The sequence below is a fragment of the Osmerus eperlanus genome, chromosome 6 (assembly GCF_963692335.1).
Source record: "Osmerus eperlanus chromosome 6, fOsmEpe2.1, whole genome shotgun sequence".
Lineage (NCBI taxonomy): Eukaryota > Metazoa > Chordata > Actinopteri > Osmeriformes > Osmeridae > Osmerus > Osmerus eperlanus.
This window is the reverse complement of record NC_085023.1, coordinates 10,597,543-10,616,370: the sequence shown is the minus strand read 5'-3', so window position 1 is coordinate 10,616,370 and position 18,828 is coordinate 10,597,543. Positions and strand designations below refer to the sequence as shown.

The following is an 18,828-nucleotide window of genomic DNA, read 5'->3' as shown; positions in this document are numbered from 1 at the left end:
TGTCAGTCAATTTGCCGTTGACCGCGGAGAGGGGGCCATCTAGTGGTGAAGGTAGGGGTCTGCAGTGCTGTGGTCCAGGTTAGATCTGCATTAAGGTCATCCCCTTTGACTTAATCCAAGGGCTGACATCTGATCCCATTGTCTAAACCAGCTCTTCTCAATCCTGGTCCTTGGGACTTGATAACAACCCATTCCAATCAGGTTTGTTGGAAAACAGAATAATCTAAAACATGCAAGGCAGGGCCCCCCGAGGACCAGGATGGAGAGAGGCTGCTCTAAACCTCTTTATCGTGTGTGGAGCATTTTGTTTGTCTGTATCATCATACAGACAGAAGCCTCAAATTGACCGCTAAGTAAGCGAAAAGCTCAAATGGGACAGACAATGTGGCAGGACACGTTTTCAGTGCGTATGCTAACAGTTAACCTTGATAGTTGTGTAGTTCAGTTCCTGGTACTACCCGTCTGGCCTGGCATTACTGCTGCTATAGGTGGGTATGTGTGTTTTACCTGTCTGACATGGTAGTACTAGTGTTACAGGTGGGTATGTGTGTTTTACCTGTCTGACATGGTAGTACTAGTGTTACAGGTGGGTATGTGTGTTTTACCTGTCTGACATGGTAGTACTAGTGTTACAGGTGGGTATGTGTGTTTTACCTGTCTGACATGGTAGTACTAGTGTTACAGGTGGGTATGTGTGTTTTACCTGTCTGACATGGTAGTACTAGTGTTACAGGTGGGTATGTGTGTTTTACCTGTCTGACATGGTAGTACTAGTGTTACAGGTGGGTATGTGTGTTTTACCTGTCTGACATGGTAGTACTAGTGTTACAGGTGGGTATGTGTGTTTTACCTGTCTGACATGGTAGTACTAGTGTTACAGGTGGGTATGTGTGTTTTACCTGTCTGACATGGTAGTACTAGTGTTACAGGTGGGTATGTGCGTGTTACCTGTCTGGCCTGGTAGTACTCTCGGAGCAGCTGGTCTCTCTGGATGATGGCCTCGGTCCTCTCCTTGCGGGCGACGTCTCTCTCCTCGCGGACCGTCTCGATGTCCTTGCAGGCCTGGCTCAGCTCCTTCTGGGCCTCGGCCTTGTCCTTTACCTCGTGGCAGTACTTCTCCAGCAGCTCGTTCCGCTCACAGATCGCCCGGTCGCGGTCCACCAGCGACGAGTTCAACTCCTGTAGCCCAACCCCCAAGCAGAGTGACGTTTGGATGTTTCGGAGCTCACGCTCTGAGGCGTTTAGGTGTGTTTTGGAACTTCCTAACAAGATCCTAACCTACAGTGCGGGATTCGAGGGGTAGCAGTTAGCCGAGGGGGATTTGGGTTACACATACACGTCCCACGCGCCGAAAAAAGGCAGTGGCTCTCGGCTCGTCGGCCGACGGGGCCGCTCACCTGTCTGAGAGCCTCCATCTCCTCGCCGGCCACCATCCTCTCCGACGAGGTGTTCTTGAGGCGCGCCTCGGCCGCCTCCAGCTCCGTCTGCAGCTTGTCCAGCTCCTTGATCATCTGGTCCCGCTCGCTCATGACCAGGCGGTACTCGTTGAACACCGAGTCCCGCTCCTCCTTGTACTTGTCGCAGTCCTTGGCCGCCTTCAGCTGGAAGTTCTTGTGGCGCGTCACCTCCGCCTGCAGGCGCTCCATCTCCCTCTGCAGCTCCTTGTTCTGGGCCGAGGACTTGTTCAGCTCCTGCTGCACCGAGTCGAACCTGGAGGGGGGGGGGGGGGTGTGGATGTGGAGTGAGGGGGGGGTGAGGAGGCGGTGTGTGTATGTGTGTGCGCGTGCTCGCAGAAATGGGGAATGCGGGGAATGCCGCGAGGGAACGCGTGTCACCTCCTCATGGACGTCGAACACTGTTGCTGGTAGTGTATGGCCGAGTCGCGCTGCTTCAGCAGGGTGTCCATCTGCTTCTGCAGCCGCCGGTTCTCCTCCTCGGCCTGCTCCAGGCGGCTCAGGTCCGTGTCGTGGCTGGCCACCCGCTCGCTGTAGCGCTTGCTCAGGGCGTCGTACTCCTTCTTCGTGCCCTCCAGCTTGTCCATGGCCGTGTCGTAGAGCTTGTTGAGCACCTCCGACGAGCCGTTCTCCCTCATGACCTGAACCGACTGGCGTGCGTCAGGGGACACAAAGCGTCACGCGGCCGTTAGTCAACCAAACCCCTTGTGGTGGCGTTCTGCATGTGTGCATGTTTGTCTTTTTTTTTTTTTTTTCATTTAAGCTAGGGAGCACTTGGGTGACCGGCTCTGCAGATTGGGATCTGATTATTCCAGGCTTGGCGTGCGTTTCTATTTTTACAGCAGTCCAGCACCAGATGGCATCCACGGACAGCTGTGCATGGTCTTCGTATGAACAGATGCTAAGCTAACACTGTTTGGCTTGACAGCGGGGAGTTGACTGGTCAGACTAGTTAGATTGTCTGTCAGAGAGCCAAGTATAGGAAGTGCAACTTCATGCTATTGAAAGGGCTCGTGATATATGGCTGGTAAGAGGAGGTACCACAGTGTTAGTGGTTTGTCATTTACAGCAATGTGACTGTTGGGTGGTGTCTAAACAATGCCTGGTTACAATGATGTTTAACGTGGTAGCGTTGATAATGTTCAACGTAAAAGCGTTGTGTAGCGTGATGGCTTGGAAGCTGGAGTCAACCTGAGGGCTTTATCGACCCAAGCAGGGGTTATGTATGTGACTGTGTGTCTGAGTGTGTGTGTGTGTGTGTGTGTGTGTGTGTGTGTGTGTGTGTGGGGGGGGGGGGTGTTCTCTCTCCCAGTGTCAGCATGCCTTTATATAATCCAGAGCCATAACTCTCTGTCCAGGACTGGAGTGGAGTGGAAGTGCTCAGTATGCATCTGTGCTGTTCTCCCCTGTCCCCTGGGACGTGTGACAGCAGCACGGCAGTGACCTCCCCAGGTCACTGCAACATCAACACCACAGCACACACCCGCTACTGTTCTAGCAGCTAGCACCCAGCAGCACACACCAACCTCCTCTACTGGTCTACCACCACAGACAGCACATACTAATCTTTTCTCCTGGTCTACCACCACAGACAGCTAGCACATACTAACCGCTTCTTCTGGTCTACCACCACAGCTAGCACATACTAACCTCTTCTCCTGGTCTACCACCACAGCTAGCACATGCTAACCTCTTCTCCTGGTCTACCACCACAGCTAGCACATACTAATCGCTTTTCCTGGTCTACCACCACATACTAACCTCTTCTCCTGGTCTACCACCACAGCTAGCACATGCTAACCTCTTCTCCTGGTCTACCACCACAGCTAGCACATACTAACCTCTTCTCCTGGTATACTACCACAGCTAGCACATGCTAACCTCTTCTCCTGGTCTACCACAACAGCTAGCACATACTAACCTCTTCTCCTGGTCTACCACCACAGCTAGCACATACTAACCTCTTCTCCTGGTCTACCACAACAGCTAGCACATACTAACCTCTTCTCCTGTTCTACCACCACTAGGGTTGCCAACTTCCTCAACCCCAAATGCGGGACACTTTCTTCCAGGTGCCCGCACGCAGGGCTGGCGCAAGCACCTTTGCCGCCCTAGGCAAGCACCCCCAACAGCACCCCCCCCCCAGCCTCGGCGCCCTCTGCTGTGCAACTAGCGTGTCCCATAGCAACGTTTGCGAGAGTTTTGGGACTGGAGCTGTCCCGGACGGGACAAATCAAAATCACCCATAATTCGAGATGTCCCGGACAAATCAGGACGGTTGGCAACCCTAACCACCACAGATAGCATACAGCAGAACACACTAACCTCCTCTACGGGTCTACCACCATAGCTAGCTTAGAGCTTGGACTTAGGAGTGGGGATGTAATGTTTCATGCTTGTGTTCACAAAGTGTCCCCCACAGAAAACCACACCTGTTGTTGCTGCAGCCGAAGGTCGGCCACCTCTTTCTGGTCCTCGCTGTGCAGCCTCTGAACCTCTTCGTAGCTCTGCTTGAGATGGTTGTGCTCTCGGACCAGCTGGGAATTCTCTCTCCTCAGAGCCTCCATCTCCTCCTTCAGCTGGGTCTGCTCCCCCAGCACCCGGCTGTGTAGCATACTGGACAGACGCGTGAGCACACACACACACAGAAACACAGACAAACACACACGTGATTCAATATACCAAGGCTACATGGATTTCATTTCACTACAGTTTGTGGTCATTGTATACGGCAGTACAGATTTCAGACATGTCAACGACCAAGGCAAGAACAGATTGATAAAGGAACAGTGGGAGACAAAGTCAGTTTTATTTCAAAATATTAAAATCGAAACACAGACATGTGCACATACATGGAGGCAGAAGCTTAGCTTGGCACCACGGCCAACAATGAGGAGGAGATTGAATTGTGAAGGGTCAAGGCAGAACTAAAACCTAATTTTCCTACACATCCGATGAGTTCTGTCAGGAGCAAAGGCCTCTCTCTGCTCGGCCCACCCCGCATGTCAACCACTATGGAGAGTACAGGGGTCGTGCTTAACCCATCCCGTTTGATTGCTTTCCTGGACAGCCTAGCTTACACACAATCAGAGACTCAGGGGACAAACTAACATGTAACGGTAATCCCCATTTGGTCTCTCACCCTACATCCCCCTGTAGATTCAAGGCAACCGCAATGCCCACACACACACCCGAGATTTAATGCCTGGGATTAATACATCTAGTCTGTATTGAATAAAGCAAAGCTCCAGAGGCACGGTTGAACTCCTGACACTTTTTTACAGCGAGTAAACAGATTTACTCGCTGGTAAAAAGTACTTGAAACCTGGAATACACCTTTGTGACTTGTCCCACAGGATAATAAAAAGTAATAAGAATGAAAATACTGATACAACTATATTCTACTGGACCTGGCCAAACAATCATAAACAAAAATGTTTTTCTTACATTAATTATTCATGCACCGAAGCCCAAGTAAGACCGGGCGCATGGTGCACATTTACGTAATTCCTCTCTAATAAGAAAAGACCATTATGCCCAGGGATGTTCTGTTCATTTGTGCAATTGCAAGAGCAGGCAATTATCTCGTTCACGTCCAAGTGAAACAATGTCATAAAACGGCTAATTATTTCTCCTCTCATTAAAAGCCGTGTTGGAGACCGCAGCAGATGGTGCTCGACAAAATGTCCACCTTTCACACCGGCTCCTGTGGCTCGGCGGGCAGAGAGTGGGACGCCAGAACGCCGTGACGCGGGGATACGGCTGGAGACCGGATCCAGGCAGCTTAGCCAGCTAAAGAAACGTAGACACGGCACCACTGACATTAAGACCGTTTAAACCAACTGACACCGGAAGGCTGTTAAATCCACTGGCACGACAGGAGGCACATTGTCAATCAAACGTCAGCCACGCTTGTTTGCTCTGCTGACTCGGAGCTGCATGCCATCTACTCTGGGTCAGGGAACAGAGGAAGGGTGTGAAAATGGTCATGGTCTTGTTCATCGTGGCTGGTGAGTCCCACTTAGCCCAATGACACTGTTGTACTTAAGCTGACTTTGGTGCAGCAGAGATACTTAAATGATCAAGGAGTGGATGAGTTGGCACTATAATTAGGTCATCTAAATGCTAAATGCGAAACATTTCTAAAACCTCCCAACCGGAGCTGGCAGACGTTAGGATTGGACTCACTGGTAGAAGTCAGCCTCTTTGACGGCCTCCTCGCACCTCTTCAGGGTCTTGGTGTGCTGGTTCTGGAGGGACTGCAGCTCCGCCATGGCCCTCATACACTGGCTCTTAAGGTCATCGTAGTAGTCGCTTTGGAGTTTGGCCTTTGGGAAACTAACGGCATGGTGTCCCGTAGCAGTCGCTTTGGAGTTTGGCCTTAGGGAGCAAAAACCGACACGCCATCAGCACATACACTTAACCTGAGACCTCGCCAGTAAAGGCGGGGCCCGGATATTGGCCTGGATGTGACTGGGTGGGGGTGGAGTGGGTGAGGGTGGGGGGTAAAGACATTTGTGACCTCACTTTGCAGAAAATGAAGCAACGTTCGGGACAGCGCCTCACGTCAACCCCAATGCCCTTCATTTTGGCAGAGAACACATTCAGCTTCACGGAAAAACATTCAAGCTTGTTGGGGCATGGTGCCTAAAGTCGTTAACCGATTTAGTCAACATACTGGATAGCTTTGCGCATCTGTTTTTCCTCACATTCAAACGGTACACGGGTTCACCTCTCCCTATGCTTATAACTACAGGGAAGACGGAACATAGAGACCATTTAACACCTGTTCAGGATCGTTACCAATTAACCTTCGTCCACAAGCTGGTCGTAAACCTAAGCAGTCCTAAGAAGGAACTAAAATGTAGTCAGTATTTTACATGCAACCAGCTTACGTTTCATAATTCAAATACACATTAAAATCAGTAAATAACAATTAAATACATTCATTATAGATTTGACTGCTAGCACAGGTAGGTCTTTTTTGGAAAACCGTGTTATTTACCGAATGGGAGACGGCCTTGAAGAGAGCCATTGGCTTCATATAAACTTGTGTCAACAGTGCTGATCGTAAACCTGTGCCTTAAGGCCCTTGTCCTCAAAATAACCTTGACTACACAGACGCATGCCTGGATTTGTCAGCTTCACTTGCACACAAAAAAACATGGAGACAATCAGAGCAGGCGAACATGAAATTGGCTCGTTTAGCCTCTTTGATGACTTGAAGACAGAAGGATAGGAAGAGAGAGATGGAGATAGAAAGAGAGAGAGAGTGTCTATACCTGCAGTCGTCGAAGGTGGTGCCAGGTGAGGCCAACGCCAAGCGCTTGCGGAGCTCGTCTCTGTCGCGCGTCACCTTCCGTAGCTGGAACAGGACCGTGTCCAGGTTGTCGCCAGCAGGCCGGTTGTCGTTCATGGTGGGGGGCGGGGACGAGGCTGTACCGTTGACGGGTGAACCTGCAACCATGAGCGTGTCACTAGAGGCAAACACCGTACACCGCCACACACCATTCATGGCCTACATATGGCCTTGTTTCAGACGATGCGTGATAACTGGACACAACACGACACGTGATTTCTGAGACAAAGGCAGTTGCAGAGCATCCTCCAGCAGCATTGCAAACACAAGGTTAAAACAGGTTACGCACTGGCCTCAACATTCAGAACACATTATGCCGTAATACTGGTGAAGGGCAACAACCGTCTGATATTAAATTCCATTCTAATCTTCTGTTCTTTTCCATTACAATCCGATGGACTTTTTTCCCCCCCAGAGAACCACCTAGGATTACAGCACTCCGATGTCCGTAATCCCCCACAGAATAATGAAAAACAGCAGCGTATTGCAGATGGGATTTAGATTTGAGAACATATTCTGAAGAGGTCTGTTAACAGCAGGCCCAGCGCTGGGAGTATGGTATAATATTTAATCACTTGTGCAGACAGTCATTTAGAAACCCAAAGAGTAAATTGAGGTCTTGGTAAAAGATTAATGCCCTGCGCTGCAATTATTCATTTCCACATTCATCCATTCCTCCTGTCCTGAAGGAGAGCCTGCTTCCTTCTCTTCCTAGCTGAAGAATCACGACAGCAAGTCGTTCCCTTGTAAGCCGAGCTTCCCTGGTGCGCTAGTGTGGAGTGGCTTCTAACCAGGGAAGGACGTGTCCTGTCCCAGGGTCCTCCGCGGGGTGGAGGGGAGGGGGCAGCAGGTGTTGGGGCTAGGAGCATGGAGGGGATTATGTGCATCCTTGGCTCCGCGTTTGGCCCTTGGGACGTTTACGTAACGCCCACGATACGTAACGATGAGTCATTTGGAGTGCTCGTTTGGTCAGCACTCTGGCAGCAGTGTGTGCGTGTGCGCAAAAAAAAAAGAGTGAATGTGGCCAACTTCCTTCGGGCCTAATAAAACAAATAAAAAATAAAAGGAACGAAAGACAGATTGTATTGTACTCCAAGGCATTTCAACACAAGAGTTCCTATCTGAGCTCGAATGAGAAGGATCACTCATACTCGTGTCTTCTCTTTATCTCGCTGCTGCGACGCAGTGTTCTTAGCGTACGACTACATCGGCGTGACTTTTACCCAGCGGAGACAGGGATGTCCCCGGAGCTGGAGTGAGTGACAGGAACGTGATTACCATACTGGAGCGGTTACGTACCCACACTACTCAGGGAGCTGCTGCTTTCAGAGTCGGAGGGCATGGTGGAGAGAACGCTGTAGGTGGAGCCTGGAGAGAGAGGAGAGAGGAGAGAGGAGAGAGGAGAGAGGAGAGAGGAGAGAGGAGAGAGGAGAGAGGAGAGAGGAGAGAGGAGAGAGGAGAGAGGAGAGGAGAGAGAGAGAGAGAGAGAGAGAGAGAGAGAGAGAGAGAGAGAGAGAGAGAGAGAGAGAGAGAGAGAGAGAGAGAGAAAAGAGTGGGAGAAACAAAGAGAGAGAGAAGTTTGACATGATGAATGAGGACGATATCTTGTCTGGATACATTATCAAGTCATTCTGAAACGGACATGTTTAATCAATCCATGATAAATGGAACAAACAAAAAACCAACAATGGTTCGTACTTCCATGTACCCCTCATACACCATACATGTAGCTGTTCCACAGTGTTATAAGGCCTACATAGCTTTCCTCTCTCTCCATTTGCTTTTTGTGATTCGTGTATTCCATATGGGACGATTTTGGCAAGTGTCTAGTCTTAGCAGTTCCTTGGCATTCCCCAATGCAATACCGTTACTCAACTGTGCACTTCTTATGCTTGATTATCTGCTGCACTCACTGTATAGACGTTTTGTATGCGGCTTTGGAGAAATGAAAAATGCAAGAGGGAATATGTAAATGTGAATTTCAGGGTTTTGCTCTGGACTCCCACTGCCACTAGTCATGGCTTCTCTCTCTGTGCATCCAGCACTGCTTTGATGCATATTCCTCATATGTTACCGCCATGCAGGCACAATGTCATGGTTGAAATTGGATTTACTCTTTATGACAAGCACAGAGAAGCCTGAGGAAGGCTGGTGAATAGCACTTTTACAGTGCCATGGCGGAGGCACGTCACATATAGAGAAATCCATAGGGGTACGTCGTTGTGTGCTGGGCAGAATACGGGTTTTATGGCGAGGCGGCTGAATGGCTCACAAAGGGCACCGTCGAATAAGAGTTCGAGCCTTCGCTGGGAGAGCTCGCAAGATGCTACCTTTTGGCGATGTCCCCCTGCCTTCGGAGGTGCGTTTTTGTGACGTGCAGTCTAATGGACACTGCCCCCGAATTGGTTGTGACACACCAGAAGACTCGCTAGCAGCTGACAACGAATCACCCGATCTCCATCGGTGCCCTTGGTTCCCTGCTGTGTTAGCCAACTCTAGGTCTGGTCGATCTGACAAGGCCGAGTCTAATTAGCTGTGAGCTTGATGAGACTGAGACTCTTATCTCTGGCCCTGCGGAGGGAAGGAGAGAGAGAAGGGAAGGAGAGGACCGAGTCGAGGAGAATAATCTGACATGAAGAAGAAGGAAGTGAATAAGCATAAGGGGGTGGGGGGGAGCGTTGTTGAACGATGAACAGACGCAAGGAAGGTGTAGTTCAAAAGAGAGAAGAGAAGGGAGACAGAGAGAGAGAGACTTTTAATCTGCTTTCATACTCCCTGAAGCTGGACACGTTCCTGTGAGAAGTAGAGCTTTGATTTCACATTGTTCTACCAGACTTGAGCTACACTCGGAAGGCTGCACTACATCATGTGTTTTCCCACTCCACACACACACACACACACACACACACACTCGTATTTCTCCAGATGGAAATGAGAGCTCACTCCACATTGCTCCCTTAAGCAGAGCAGCTAACTTAAATCCTGTGGAGAGAAGACACACACTGGTTCAGTGTCTAAAGCTACCAATGAATGTAGTATAGATTGCATATTAGATAAAACGAAGCCCAACTCGTGTTCCCAGGGTCGACAGCATTAGCCTTTCGTAACTGGCCTTTAATCATCGATAGTAATTATGGATAGCCTCGTTCAGCGAAGCCCATCATTTGTAAACAAGCTGACTACATCAATAAAGGCTGTATTCATTAGTGCTGGGTATGGATACGGGTAGCTTTAGGATGCACCCTTCCTTGCACCCCTGCCAGTCAGTCAGCCAGCTAGCCAACCAGTCTGTCAACCAGCCAGTCAGATAAATCATGAACAATCCCCTCTGACACCCACACACCATTTTCACAGATCCTTTCTGACACACGTGGCATTTTCTACGGTCGAAACAACTCGGATCCAAGCCAAGGAGCACATCATCTACTGCCCTTAGACATGCCAATAAGGACCATTGGCAAAACTTTGGGGTTACTTAGAGGTGAATTGTGCACTGTTCTAACTGTTCACAAATACACAGTGACACATATTTAAAAGGAGGGAGACCTGATCGTGTGAAGCTATGCAGCTTTACAACAAAGGCCTGGCTTCATGGCTTTAAATAGGTCAGGGGAGCCCTTGGTCTGCCTTGGGGGCCCCATGGGTCTCCTCCCCTCCCTCACCAATGCTCCAGGACCAATAGTTGCTCCAGAACACCAGATTTACCCCCCCCCCCCTCCTCCCCCCAGCACAGAAAAGGGGGGGGATGGCACGCGTTGCCATGGTGAATCTGGACTGGAGGACTAGTACATTTCGCAGCTTGGCAAAAAAATTGGGATGGCAGTTGGAGATGGAACCTATTCCCGTTCCAACAATCAAAGAGACGCTAGTCTAGCACCCGGTCAAGTGTGACTACATAATTCATGAGTTCTGGAAAATTCTTTAATCTAAAAATGAAACCCCCAAAACATAAATGTGAATATATCTGTGGTTATCTGAAAGACCTGGTGCTGCTGCTTTCAAACGCTTTTATCCCAGGATCTTGACAAGCCCGAAACTAAGGATCTGACACAGACACTCTCTTCCCGAGGAGAAAGGAAAACTTCGGGGGGCACTTGGGGAAAGAACATCATTTGCATTCTATCAAAAAAACACGAACGTCTGCTGTTGTGTGTTAGACTCTTGTCAGCTCTTCTTACTGTCTGGTGAGTTTCCCTGATGCAAAAGACCATCACGCCACACTGGCTAACAAATAGAAGAAGACAAGAAAAAAAGCGAAAGAGAAAAAGGAGGGTTCAAATCCCTCCGTCATGACCTTCAAGAGAAGGGACGGGTCACAACAACATGGTGGAAACCTATCCGGTTCTTTACCAGATCTGCAGTGCCCAGAGGGCGTTGGGAGTGGGAGAGTACTTTCGACACGGCCAGGGGCTGACAAACTGCTCTGTTTACCCTCATCTCGGGGCTCTAAATCAGCTGCAGCTTTTGGCGGAGCTCCCCAGCTCATGGGGAGGGGGCTATGGTGCTAGACACCGCTGTTTGACTCGGCCTGAAGGAAGCCTCGTCTGACTGCCCCCGTCCTTCTGCACCAACACCCCCCCCCCAGCCCCCAACACACACACACAGCTGCTCTCTCTATGCTCCTACCCTCAGGAGGAAGAGGATGAGACACACTGGCACACAGGGAGAGATGAGAAGGAAGAGGGGAAGGAAGAAGAAGGAGAAGAGGGAACGGATAACAAGGGTCATAAGGCTTTGCACAAACTTGTTGGGTCCACGCACGCTGTCACCAAAGCAAAAATGGGGGACATGCCAAGTAAGACATTGAGAAATGCAATGTACATTTCAAATACAACCTTTCCACTGAAATTGTTGTCGTTTTTTTTTTTACTTTCCAAACAAATGCAAAATAATCATTAAACGCAATCTAACTAGTGTCAGGACTGGGTCTAGGGTCCATTATGTACCTATACTGTGGCGCCCCACTGCAGGAGAGCAGAACTCTCTGGGGTGAGGTAATTAACAAGCAGCACTTCCACTTGTGCTCCATTGCCACATGGCCTCTACCCCAGCTGTATCTAACATGGATAGAATTCCCTATAAGGATGGACAGCTCATGGAGAGAGATAACCAGAAGCATCCTTGACTGGAAAGAAGTTTAGCCAAGAAGACACTGGCCCCCCACCAACAAAAGAGTCAGCAACCACTGGCAGGGAAGTAGGCCTATTGGAACATACAGAAAAACCTCTAACCCGCTCTCGTTGGCTCCCTTCGTTTCTGAAAATTGAGGACTATCAGACAAAGATGCCTCGGTCAGAGAAGCTTTTTTGTTCAAAGTACTTTTCTTCCACCCAAAATCCCTTTTTTCACCTTGTCAAAATAAAATATTGTACCAACAAGCATTCCTCTCTGGTCATCCATTTGGAACCCCTTCTCCCTCCTACCCTAGCCATGCCACAACAAATAAGCCGAGAGGATGTGGTCCTGTGGGTCCATACAGGGGGGGGATGACCCTAAAGCGCCTGTCTAAGCTCACAGGTCCCAGCCTGATGTTCATTCAGGCCATGCGGGTGTTCAGCAGCACGTCCTGAGAAAGGAGGTTGTCACCACTTGGGTGGTTCAAACGTAACGTAAACACATCTGGTGTGATGCCATACATTTTGACCTCTCGGTAGTAACTCTCAGTAGTGTCCTTGGACCTCCGGAGCGCCGAAAAGAACTTCCTATAATGCACGGACACAGGACGAACATGCCAACTCATCTTGGTTCCTTAGCCAGTCGTTCCGTTGAATCTGTGATTCAGGGGGGACCTCGGTACGGTGCCCTTGGCCTTCGCCCTCGGCTGGCAGGTCCGTCAAAAGTGCTGAACAGTCCAGAAGCGCCCCGGCGTGCACCACGGCGCAGCCCATTATCACAGTAGCGCACGGTTCCCCCTCGCCGTGAAGAACACTAACTCAGCATAATAGAGACTTTAAGCGCCTTCTGAACAGTTTGCCCGTGCCAGAGGTTGAGGCATTAAGGTGAACTAAACAAAACGTGAAGATGACTGCAATAACTCCGGAAAGCTGCGAGCGAAAAGAAGAAGAACATTTTTTTTACAACCGCATCAGACCATTGGAGAATGCTACTTTTTACACAGCGAAAGCACGCTCGGGTAATCCGAGCCGCTCTTTGAAAACAGAGACGTGACAGATTGTGTCACCTGTCTGCAGGTAGCAGGCAGAGCTCCCATACTCTGCATCTCAGTTTTATATGTGACAAAGGTTTCTCCTGAATTAGATGCCCTAGTTATGGGCTAACAATAAAAAGAAACTGCTACGCTAATACAGCAGTTGGGGTAAGATGAAAATCCGTCATAGGGGTAGTGAGGGGGGGGAGGGGGGGGGGGGAGAAAAGAGCTCTGTTTATTTCCATGACCTCACTTCGTCAGCAATGTTTAAACTGTGGCATTTCCTCAGCTTTCCAGGGTCATTAGCAAGCAGAGGAAACATGTCTAAATGGTAACGAAGTCCTGTTCTGCTTCTCCTCCCTGCTGGGCTAGCTGTGAATGTCACCACTGGAGGGGAGAGGTCTAGTGAGTCTGATACCCATGTATCGCCCCTACAAAACCAGTTTGCTGTGGAAAGCATGATGTGATTCACACGCCAGTTGGGCTATCAGAGATCAATAGACTCAAACCGGGACAATGACATCCACGACCCTGAGAAAACACAAAGGTTAACGTCTCGTTTGCTCATGCAGGCTTGATCCAATGATTTAATTGATCGCTACATTAGTAACAACTGAGCCATTAACAAAGTCTTAAAAGTTGCATACAACACAATCTTGGACTTTCCATTGAAAAAGATTGAGTTCTTAGTCTGTATAGACACTGAAGTCTTGCCATCCCGGACTCTACCCCACAGCAATGCGATAAAATCCACTATGACATGCAGTATAAAATAGGCTATGAAATATTATCAATCACATCCCGCGACTAGACCAGGGATGGATTGATGGCCCCATCGACAGTGTACACACAGAGAGAGAAACAGGGCACCGGACAGAGACAGAAAGACGAAATAAAAAGAAACAGAGAAAAGAAGATGAAGAGAGACGATACGAGGAAAGAGGAAGGAGGAGAGAGAGAACCTGTAGAACCGAGTGAGAAAGGGAGTGGAGATGGATGCAAGCTTGGCCCAAGACGGGTCTTTAAGAGCGGTGAAAGTGACCCAGTGTCAGGACATTAGTCATCTTGTCTGTTTGTCCCTGTAGTTTATGGACTGGGAGAGGAGCCCTGGTCGAAACAGTCCCACTGGTCCTTGGCTCCTCTCTCTCTCTCTCTCTCTCTCTCTCTCTCTCTCTCTCTCTCTCTCTCTCTCTCTCTCTCTCTCTCTCTCTCTCTCTCTCTCTCTCTCTCTCTCTCTCTCTCTCTCTCTCTCTCTCTCTCTCTCTCTCTCTCTCTCTCTCTCTCTCTCTCTCTCTCTCTCTCTCTCTCTCTCTCTCTCTCTCTCTCTCTCTCTCTCTCTCTCTCTCTCTCTCTCTCTCTCTCTCTCTCTCTCTCTCTCTCTCTCTCTCTCTCTCTCTCTCTCTCTCTCTCTCTCTCTCTCTCTCTCTCTCTCTCTCTCTCTCTCTCTCTCTCTCTCTCTCTCTCTCTCTCTCTCTCTCACACACACACACACACACACACACACACACACACACACACACACACACACACACACAGCTGACTGGGCACTTTAGGTCTGCTCAACTTATAAACAAAAGGCCTGTTGTCTCCCTTCCTCTCTCTCTCTCTCCCTATCCCTCTCTTTCCCACTCTCTGTCCGCTCCGAGTATCTAGCCAGCTCTTCCATTTAATGGCATGGAGAATAAAACCACTCCAAAGAGTGCGTTTGTGTATGTGTTTATGAGGTGTGTGAGAATGAGAGAAAATGAGTGAGTGCGTCTGTGTGTAAGAGAGAGAGACAGAGAGAGAGACAGACAGCGAGAATGAGAAAGAGAGAGAGTGTGAGAGAGAGAGTGTGAGAGAGAGAGTGAGAGACAGAAACCGACAGAGACAGAGACTGCACGCGTGCGCGAGACAGAACACATGAAGAGACTAGCAGAAGATGTGGACGCTGCACCCTGTCAGGGACCATTGCATCAAACTCCTCTCTGCGTGCGTTTAAATCAATGTCACAGTCAGCAGAGAGGGGAGGTGCTGTATACCTGCTCTGTAGGTGACACAGTGGCGATGCCCTGCTGCTACTTCTGTGCTTGAAACAAGCACAAAAGTCTGTGGTATACTAGGCTGAACCGAAATGTATTTTTTAAACAGCCTTTATTATTGATCTGGGAAATTATGTATTTATTTTAAAGTATTGTGAGACAAGTATAGTGTCGATGTATGAAACGTGTCCTGCAGGCTAGGGTTGGAGGAAGCAAACCAGGTTGCTTGGAACAATCCCTTCTCTTCCTCCTCCACTGCTATGACAGAGGTTGTTTATCAATCCACCTTTTTTCCGTTCTTGCGAACTCGTTTGACGTCAACTTTCATTGCCCAAGTACGGTTCCAATCCAAAGAACACAAGTTACCAAGAACGCCCCAAATACCCGGAAATGTTCTTGATCCGCCCCTTTTATCAAGGATGCATCGGATGGTGACGTGGTCAGCGAGAACGCATCTGATTTCCCAGAAGTCAGAGCAAGAACACATCTCAAACACACCTCGCGGTCTTGCGAGACCATTCTCGCAAGACGCCTGGCAATAAAGTTCTTCTCAAGAACACAAGTATGTCTTAGCGTTCTTCGGATTGATAAACAGCCAGAACGTGGTTCAGCAGACAGTTTGCGTGTGTCTTAGGACAGTAAGTTGAACTGACAGAAAACCTCAGGACAGCAGCACAAAGGGCCGGCAAAGACAAGTGTCATGAGAGGATGACTTGAGAGCTGCCTGCTATCAGAGGCTCATCAGACATTCACACTCACTTTCTGTCTCGCACATACACACACACACACACACAGCGGGGCTCAGACATTTCCATCCCCCTCTGTCTTTCCACCTACCTGAAGGGTCTTTGAGCTCCGTCTCCAGTCTTTACCAACGCAGTTAAACACCGTAATTGCGTCAGTTGGAAAGCTGCACTAAAGATAATGAAAAGCATAAAAAAACTGCCCTCAACTGGAGTCTGAGGCAGCCAAGAGCACCCAAACCAGTACAGAGGGCTGCAGAGGCATGATAATGTGAGTCTACCTGAAAGAGCTTACAACAGGGAGAAGACAGATAATCCTCTGATGAATAACACAGGCCGACTAGGCGACGTTCAGAGCTGCCGCTGCTCATATTGGCAACACTGAGGGAGCGTTCAGGTTCCTGGTGGAAGTGTTCTGTTGAGGCTCTGCTGAGGTAACTTGGAACGGGGGGAGGTAATGTGGGAACTGAGCTCAGGTTGTGGTAGCTCAACACCTCTTCCCCTGTTTGTCCACAGGCGTTGGTGAGGATGAATCTATACATGCTTGAGTCTGATTGACAAGACAAGAGAGGGTGACCAAACCTCATCCTGTAACCTCCATTGTATGTCAAAGACATGCAGCATAAAACTGTTGTGATTCATTCAAATAGCAAAATCTGAAGCCAAACCTTTCAAAGTGCACTGAAAATAACTGGGCTTGTACCGTACATAGCAAGATTGACTGTCACCATGTTATGGATTTAGAAGCATGGGCGTAAGCACGCACAGGTCGATATGGAACAGCACATCAGCGCCAAGCATGTTGCCATGGAAACAAGTCAGGCCATCTCATCTACAGAAAATAAATCACTTGATTTGGTCATATAAATGCAAATTGCATATTAATGCCAGTCATTGATAATATTTGGATGGGGTTGGCTCTAACACAAATCCTCTTCAAAATCCTCTAATAAAAATGAATGATTTTTGCTAAGGTAATCTGACAGTAGCTGGTTATGCTTTCTCAAGTGGAAACAATTACTAACAAACAGAGAATCTTGAAACTAAATGAAACCAATTTGGGGCTTTTAACCTAAAAAAGTACCATCATGTAATTCTCACATCAACCTAAAATCATGTGTTCACAAATGATACACTGTCATGGTGCGCTGAGATTAGTGGAGGTTAACATTTCAACTGGTAATTGTAGCTCATCAGACCAAACCTGTGCAAAAGAAGGTTGTGCATTACGCAGCAGCACACCAGATCTGAATTCCTATGAGTTATTGCATGCATGAACGATCATAGTACATTCTCAAATAAATGTCAACCTGAGCTAATATGTCTTAATAATGTCTAATCCTATTCTGGTGTGCAGGGTGTAGGCTATGTGATGGTACATTACAGTGTTTGTAACTCTGATCTGTAACCTGTTAATGATAAAATGTTGAATGTTACAGTTGCATGGGCTACAATTGCGACCACCATAGTTGTAAGCCCAACATTGTTGTTCAAGGGACCACCCAGCCAGGTTGAGGCCAGAGAATTGAGAGAGGGACTTGGGTAACCGCGCGTTGTTCACGCACTCATCTCATTGATAAATATGGGATATTAGATTGACTAGGGTTATGTAGGTTTGCATGCACGGTGTCTTACCCGACGAGTGATCCACTGGTCCGCCACCGTTGATAAACAGGGCAGAATACAGGTCAGGGTACGCCTTTTCCAAGGCCACACACAGGTCTAGGAAATGGTCGCTCTCCTTGTTCATCAGCATCTTCAAAAGCTGGTCTACTTTCTCCGCGCTGGATGAACAGTTCTGATCTAATTCGAATCGATCGAGCTCACTTAAGGTACCAGACACTATCAGCAGTTCTATCAGCCGGTCCGCATCTGTTATGGACTCCAATAAGTTCTGGTGGCATTGGTCTAATAACTCTTTGTGCTTTGGCTCCATTGCTATTCTCTGTAGTTCCGTAGCTCACGAGCTAACTGACAGGCTGTTTTTTCCTCCGCTCCACTTCTTAGAATGAGCCCAGATACGCGAAGAAGGGTCTTGCTTCACTTGTAGGATTTCGGCAGAATAACCATGGCATGGGATGGCATGGGACACCAATTTTCATAGCAAATAGAAAAAGGCACAAGAAGCCATATTTGTTGCCTAAGGCTGTTGACTGCACTAAACAGCGATGCATTTTTCCAGCTTACTTACGTCTTCTAACCTCGTCCATTTCTCCTTTGTTTCCTTCGAAAACCTACCCGAACATCTATGCGTTTTCCGATGAGTCATTTATATCGCAAGATGCCCTTTCAACTGCTATGAAAACTATCGTAACTCTGTCGCCGTTTCTCAGTTACACTGTATCTTCCGCCATGTCCAGGCAGTTTAGCAGCTGCTGCCTGGTGTCAATCAACTTTCCATACAATGACCATGTAAGGTGAAACAGGGCGGGTTTTTTGAAAGACACACCCAACAGTTCAATGGGCGTGCCAATGGGGCGTGAACGCAACACCCCGTAGTACGTCGAAAATCCCAAGTGGAAAAATGAGAATGGATGTAGGCAACTTGCGTGACAATGTTTTTTTTGTGCTACATTTTAAAAGAGAGACAGGTGGATAGTGGAATAGTGTAGCCTACTATTTACATTTCATAATAGTGATTTTGTGATGATGCTATTTAAATTATAGTAGACCTCAGACCTCTTATGTAATGTTATTTTGATACTGCCCATTTCAGTTAATGCATTCAAATGTCTTTCTTTTTGCATTACAGCTCTTTTTTTCAAAAGAGATTTTATGATTTTTGTTAAAATGCTACATGGCGACTGGGGAGATGGGGAATCTAGCTGGTGATAAGGTTGTACAGGATCATGATGGATGTAGCCTAGTCCTTCTCGCTCAGCCCCCAGTTAAATCAAGACTGCGGCCACAGAGGCAGGCAGTAGCTTCTCCAGCCGTGACCTTATTCATGCAGATAGCACCTAATTTCCATAGTGACACCATGAGTACTCACTGCTCAGTTCCATGCTGGCTCTACGTCTTTTGCAGCCATGTGCTTGCCTCGTTGCATGAAAAATTCATGCAATTCATTCATATAAAGGGAAAGAGGGCTTCTCTCTACCGT

The 18,828-nt window shown here is 48.3% G+C and overlaps 1 protein-coding gene across 1 annotated transcript in view; it reads right to left on the bottom strand.

The window, feature by feature from the left end:
- The window catches only part of dlg5a (discs, large homolog 5a (Drosophila)), a 36,299-nt gene extending 18,196 nt beyond the window's left edge, over positions 1-18,103 (bottom strand). The window contains exons 1-8 of the mRNA XM_062463422.1: positions 17,361-18,103; positions 8,113-8,181; positions 6,737-6,911; positions 5,643-5,834; positions 3,887-4,070; positions 1,836-2,104; positions 1,398-1,710; positions 949-1,179 (exon numbers count right to left, since the gene is read on the bottom strand). Coding sequence (XP_062319406.1) covers positions 949-1,179; positions 1,398-1,710; positions 1,836-2,104; positions 3,887-4,070; positions 5,643-5,834; positions 6,737-6,911; positions 8,113-8,181; positions 17,361-17,661 — 1,734 coding nt within the window. The 5' untranslated portion in view covers positions 17,662-18,103. The remainder of the gene's footprint in view (positions 1-948; positions 1,180-1,397; positions 1,711-1,835; positions 2,105-3,886; positions 4,071-5,642; positions 5,835-6,736; positions 6,912-8,112; positions 8,182-17,360) is intronic.
- Positions 18,104-18,828: the final 725 nt, after the last annotated feature.